Source organism: Tenrec ecaudatus, chromosome 1 (assembly GCF_050624435.1).
Source record: "Tenrec ecaudatus isolate mTenEca1 chromosome 1, mTenEca1.hap1, whole genome shotgun sequence".
Lineage (NCBI taxonomy): Eukaryota > Metazoa > Chordata > Mammalia > Afrosoricida > Tenrecidae > Tenrec > Tenrec ecaudatus.
The window spans coordinates 14,965,128-14,971,071 of record NC_134530.1 but is presented as its reverse complement, the minus strand read 5'-3'; the positions used below and the strand labels follow the sequence as shown (position 1 = coordinate 14,971,071).

At 54.9% G+C, this 5,944-nt stretch overlaps 1 protein-coding gene across 1 annotated transcript; it reads right to left on the bottom strand.

Moving 5' to 3' along the window:
• Window positions 1–226: 226 nt before the first annotated feature.
• LOC142431655 (mitochondrial carrier protein SCaMC-3L-like) lies at window positions 227–5,084 on the bottom strand. Its single transcript, XM_075536673.1, has 6 exons — window positions 4,953–5,084; window positions 4,490–4,642; window positions 4,220–4,324; window positions 1,859–2,026; window positions 1,614–1,761; window positions 227–399 (listed from the first exon to the last, which is right to left on the bottom strand). Exons 1-6 carry the CDS (start codon window positions 5,082–5,084, stop codon window positions 227–229), a joined length of 879 nt encoding a protein of 292 aa, XP_075392788.1.
• Window positions 5,085–5,944: the final 860 nt, after the last annotated feature.

Here is a 5,944-nt window from a genome sequence, read left to right as displayed (position 1 = left end):
GGGCCTGTGCCTGTGCATGTCAGGGAACTGGCCACCAGTCTGCCACCAGCGGTTTCCACCACATGCTGGCCTTCTACTCCTGCTCCTGGAGTTTTCAGGCACCTCCATGGACACAATCATGTCCTCCCCAGGAGAGCCTGTCAGGAGGAGCGGGTGTCACATCATGTACTGTTGAAGGGACTGTCCCCACCTAATCACCCCTATGTACCTGTGGTCTGGCTCTCACCTAAACTCCCAGGGTGCTTTTCATTGTTGTATAGACCGTGCAGCTGATGGCCACAGCCGGGATAACTTTTAATAGAGTGGGTGTTAGGCCTCGGAAGAGCCCCGGCCAGCCCTGCTCAGCCACGATGTCTCTGAAAATGGCCCGCATGCTGGGCTTTGAGCCCTCCACAGTATCTATGAGGAATGAGGCCAAGTTATTACACATAGAATAAAGGAAGTGGGGGTGTTGGGGTGCTGATAGGAAAAGCCTGGAGTCTAGAATGTTACAGAGGAAATGAGCTAGTGTGGAGGCGGCAACAAAAGACTTCATTCAGGGTGTTTTCAGGCGCTCTTGTAGGGAAAGGGTTTCTGGACAATTCCCCTGAAAGAGGTGACTGTGGTGAGGATGCCTATGTTTGGCTAGGGCCATGGGCATGTGTTCAGGGGGCTTGTGGAGAGAGGCTTTGTCAAGGTCAGGGAGTGAGCTCTGGTCTGTTTTGAGAGTTTCAGATGGGTTGGGTTGTGGTGATTAAGGTAGTTGGGGAATTAGATCTGAGGAGTTGTTTTGGGGACCCTGGTGAGGAGGAGCTGCTAAAGGTGAAGTGAGCCCAGGTGGCCCAGTGCGTTGAGTCTAGTCTGCTCACCTCAAAGCCAGCAGTGTGTACCCACCAGTGCCTCTCTGGGAAAAAGACAAGGCTGTCTACTCCCATAAAGGTTGAGGTACAGTCCCAGACACCCACAATGGCATTCCACCCCATCTTCTAGGGTTCCCGAGTCAGTGTCAAGTGATGAATGCTGAAGCTCTCTGCTCCCGTGAGGATGGACAACTTCAGAGACCTTAAGGAGTCATTCTGCTCTGTCCATTTGGGTCAATGTGAATCTCCGGATAGAATGTATGGTGCAGGTGTGACATGAGTCTATTTGAGCAAGCTGGCCTCTTTGGGGGTGTGAGTCCTGTGTCCTGGGGTCCCTGTGTGGTCTATCCTTGGGACATTGGCTCAGCTTCTAATTGGAAGTTTGAAGTCCACCGATATATGCTAGGGAAGGAAGGCCTAGAGATGCCCTTCCCCAAACGGGGCCCTCGAAACAGCCCTGGGTTTCCCAACTTCTCTCCGACACGGGAATGTGTAAGTTGGCCACCATCTCCTCAGCAAGTGTTGTGTCACAAGGTCAGGAGGAAAACATGCACGGGATGGGGGCGGGGTCGAGGTGTGTGTCACCCAGGACTAGATCACCTTTGGGACTGAGGGAAAATGGCACAGGATGTTAAGATTTTTGGGGAAGTATGAGTTCTAGGCATTTGGATGGCAGCCTAAGAGGTCAGGGCCAAGTAAGGAGAATGGGGGTGTGGGATGTGCTGAGGGCATTTGGTGGGGCCACAAAGTGGGTCTCATCAGGGGCAGGCAGACCTTTTGCTTGGAGCTTGGTCCTTAATAGCGTCAGGGGATAGCTAGCCATCTGGCCACACACTGTGGACACCGTCTGTGTGTAGATGTTGTAAGCCTGGCTGTGTTCTTCGTTATCCCCTCTGCTCTTTATCCGTATGTTGTTCATCATCTGCAAGGGGTAGGGGGCCAGAGAAGGCTCAGAATTGGCCCTAGTCCTGGGCCACGTCAATGCCGCCTACAGCAACCTCACCCCCACCTCTGCCAACCTTATTGACAGCCAGGTCAGTGAAGGCATAAGGGATGATGCCAAGCATGTTGGGCGCATAACCCCTATAGAACGCGGCCGGGCCTTCGCGGCGCAGAATCTGGCCGACGCAGTCACCTAGGCCATCGTACTGGCCTGTGCGTCCCAGCGTGAGGCGGATCTTCAGCACCTGTGGAGGCAGGGAGGCCAGGGAGCTCCTGTCAGTAGTCTCATGGGGGACTCATGCCCTGTCCCTGTGCAAGGAGCCCTGTTGGCACAGCTCAACAACGGGGTGGGCCTCCAGGCCCTCAGAGGTCGGTGAGACTCTCCACGGTCGTCAAGGGGACACTGGTGAGGAGGGTCCTCAGAACCCCTATGGGCATCCCTGTTCTGGGGCCCGGAGAAGTGCAGTGAGTGGGACATATGGGGCTAAGTGCCCTGGAGCCAGCCCTGCCTCAAATCAAACACCCGCCCCAGGGAAACAGACACTCACTCTCCAGGTTTGTTAACCTCATCTGTCAGGAGGCAACCCCCCAGGGTTTTATACATGAGTGTGGCAAGTAGATGGCCAGCCCTTGCTTCCTGGTTTATCCGGTACAAGAGTTGTGCCCAATTTTACTTTGCTTTCTACCCCCTTTCAGAACAAAATCATGACCCGCTGGCAACGCAACACTTTACTACTAAAGCCAATGGTCCCACATAATGTGTAGGGATCTGTTTCTGCAGCCTCACTGGGTCTTCTCAGCACGCCTCCCTCCGTGCTCCCTCCAGGCTCAAGCCCACCCACTCTGGGAAGCTTTGGTCAGCTCTGCTGAAACCATTCCCGTCCCGTGCCAGCCTTCCTGACTGAAGGGTGGTAACTGTGCCTCAGGTGTACTGTCTGGGATTGTATCCCCAGCCATATCTGGTCTCGTCAACTACACGCTGGACACCAGAAACACAAAACAATTGATGTTCACGCTCCCTGAACCACACCAGCTGTGTCCCCACATTCATATGAACACATGAGCAGAGGCAGGAAGACCGCAGGGTTTCAAACCAGGGAAGTTGTGCTTCAACGTCGGATCCCCTCCCTGTCTTCAGGATTCCATCCTGTGTGCAGACAGTGATCCCAGATGCTGGGCGATGCCAACAAGTACATGGAATCAGGAGCCGAGCAAGGCCATTGAGCAGCCTGCCGGGTGCCAAGGACACAGCCTTGCTGGCTGGGAGGAAAGTTGACTGGAAGTACTTACCGATGAAGATCAAAGACTACAGCCGTCAGGATGGATGGCACCCCAACACAGAGGAAACCAACGACCTCAGAACTGGACCAAGAAACAACAGAGTGACGCAAAGAGCAAAGAGCAAAGCAGTCAAGGGTTTCCGTCTGGCTCAGATCTGCCACTAGCTCCCACTGGAGCCGCAATCAGGCACTCAAGGGACAGGCTGCCTTGGGCACTTGTGCAACACCCCTCTTGAGAAGTGTCCAAGAGCCACAATGCCACAGGCAGGACTCAGCTGGAAGCCATGGTGATGTCATATGCACGTAACAGTTGGGCAATCAGTCTATGCCTAAGAAAGACGGTATTGGCAAGAACAGTATCTGGACGATGGGATCCCCGAAGGAGGAGCCCGGCTTAGGGCAATGCCAGCAGAGGCTTCTGAGATGTGAGGACAGCAAGACTTTGGCTGAGTGACCAGGAGACCCAGTGGTGATAAAAAAAGATGTCCTGGTTGCGAAAGGAGGAGGTCAGTAAAACACAAGGGCCAGCTTCCCAGAGATGGATTAACAGTATCCCCAAAGTGCACTGAGTGTCTCTGTCCGAGCAGTGTTCCCTGCTGTCATGCGAGTGCTTCCTGTGAGGTGCTGGGGACTCGGTTCTGACTCACAGGGACTCAGTGGAGCAGCAGGAACCAACCCAATCATACATCATCTTAACTGTGCTTCTGATGTTTCTGCCGGGGATGCAGCCACTGTATGCACCCATCTCTTGTGGGTCCTGCTCACTGGACAGGAACATGGCCAAAGTCTGGGAGCCAAAGTCTCGCCATCCTTGCCTCTCAGAGCATTCTGGCAGATCTGGGAGTTCATTTGACAGTCCAGGGAACTGACCACATCCCTCAAGGGCATCGATGCTTCTTCAGTCTTTCTCAGTCAAAGTCCAGCTGTCACGTGCATAGGAGGTGCCCAAGAATGCCATGGCCAGGTTACCTAGCATCACAGTCAATCTGACAGTAACCACCAACCAAATGGAGCCGGCAGATCATGTGGCGGGTCCTGGTGAGGGTCGAACACGGTGCTTTGTGCAGGATGCCTGGGGCACACGAGTCATTGCGCAGTAGGTAGGGGCTGCAGTCGCTTCATTGTGCGAGGCTGTCCACTGAGCAGGCTCTCACTTACCTCCAAGGGGTTGATGAGCGTCTGGGAAACGGCCACCGCCAGAGACCCCGCCAAGACATCCTCCTGGAAGATGGGGTTTGAGGACTCCCCGAAGTGAGCTTTACACTGCGGGCCCGAGCGAGGAGAGAGGAAGGTGAGCACAGCTCCGGGGCCTTCCAGCCTCAAGCCCACCTTGGAGAGGGCCTGAGGACTCGGACAGGAGACAGAGGGCTGGGAAGGCGGGCTCGTGTGATCCGGGGGGTGGGGCTGTAGACACCTATCACTTCCTACCTCTTCGAAGACGAGAAACTTGATCCCATACTCAGGGGCGATCTTGAGCACGTTTATACCATTGCCGCGCCACAGCGAGCGGAAGCCTCCCTCCTGGATCAGGCTCCGTAACCCTCCCAGCAGGTTCATAAGGTGTTTTTTGGAAGAGTAAACCTGAGGGTGGAAAAGACCTGACCCTTGGACAAACCCCTCCCCGATGCCCTCTCCATTCTCAACCCAGCCCCACCTGCAGCTCCCAGCTCCTCGGATCTGGGTGGAGGCAGCGCCATTGAAAAAATCAGGCTCCCCCGTCACTCCAAGCTTCCCCCTCACCTCTGGGCTCCATTGCTCGCCCTTGTCCCCATCCACCAAAACCACAATCTCCTTCCTGTATCCCCAACAATACCCTAGAGCCCCACCCTGAAACCGGGTAAGCCCCGCCCACTAATCCCCATTGGCTGCAGTGGAGGCCCAACGCCCACACCTGCATGTGCACTCGGGTCCGGTCCAGAGGGGCGGTGCTGGTGCGGGACACGGTTCCCGCGACGGCTCCAGAGAGCAGAATCTTCCACCAGGCCCCCTCCTTGTCCATCCTTGCGTCCCCCATGGGGACCATCAGGACTTCTCCATTATCCAACAGCTGTGGGCCAGATAGAGATCCCCACCCAATGTCATGGGCTCTCCTCTCCTTGCCCAGGTCGGAAGCTCATGCCAATCCATTCTGCTTGGTTCGGGACACTGGGCTCGCCTAGAGGGTCTTAGGAATTGAGGTATTCTACCCAAGAGATACTCGTGGCAACTCTTAACCAGCGTCTTAATTGCGGTAGGTGAGCAACCCACTGCTCACCCAATGGTCAGCAGTCCACGTCAACCAGCAAGAGAAGACAGATGTGACAGACGCATTCTCCTGCGTGGAGTCTTTCAGGGCTGAGCAGACTGGAAGCCTACAGAGGACCAGGCCAAACCCAGCCAAACCCACTGTCATCGTGCCAACTCCGTCCAACAGTCGCCCTACCCACAGAGTAGAACTGCCCCGGCAAATTCCCGAGTGGGTCGATCTTTTTTGAATGATAATTTAAAATTTTCTTGATTTGGGAGTTTTTTGAGATGGCCCACCTTTGTGTGATAGTCGGCCTTTTCTGTCTTGCCTCACATTCTCAACATGCTGTCAACCACCACACTTGTGAGAGGGGCCCTGCTGGCCTCCCGGGGGTCATGCATTGGGTTTGCTAACCAGGAAGTCAGCAGTGAGTAATCCCAGCCCTCCACACGCTCCACAGAAAGATGAGGCTTTCTACTCCCTTAAAGCGCTCCAGTCTCCGGACACCAAGGGGCACTTCTACCAAGTCCTGTAGGGTCACTGTGAGTCAGCAGGGATTTATGGCAGTGAGTTTCCGACATGAGTGCAGAGAGGTTTCTGAGCCCATCTCTTTTGAGCTCTAAGAGACCACATGAAGCATAAATGGATGAAAAAGG

What these genes read in the sequence shown, in the direction of transcription:
- LOC142431655 (XM_075536673.1), bottom strand. Translation starts at nt 5,084, where the DNA reads ATGGTCCCCATGGGGGACGCAAGGATGGACAAGGAGGGGGCCTGGTGG. An exon ending in CGCTCATCAACCCCTTGGAG is followed by an intron (nt 2,027 to 4,219) that starts GTAAGTGAGAGC and finishes CTGCCTCCACAG; the next exon opens with GTGCTGAAGATCCGCCTCAC. An exon ending in CTGACCTGGCTGTCAATAAG is followed by an intron (nt 1,762 to 1,858) that starts GTTGGCAGAGGT and finishes TACCCCTTGCAG; the next exon opens with ATGATGAACAACATACGGAT.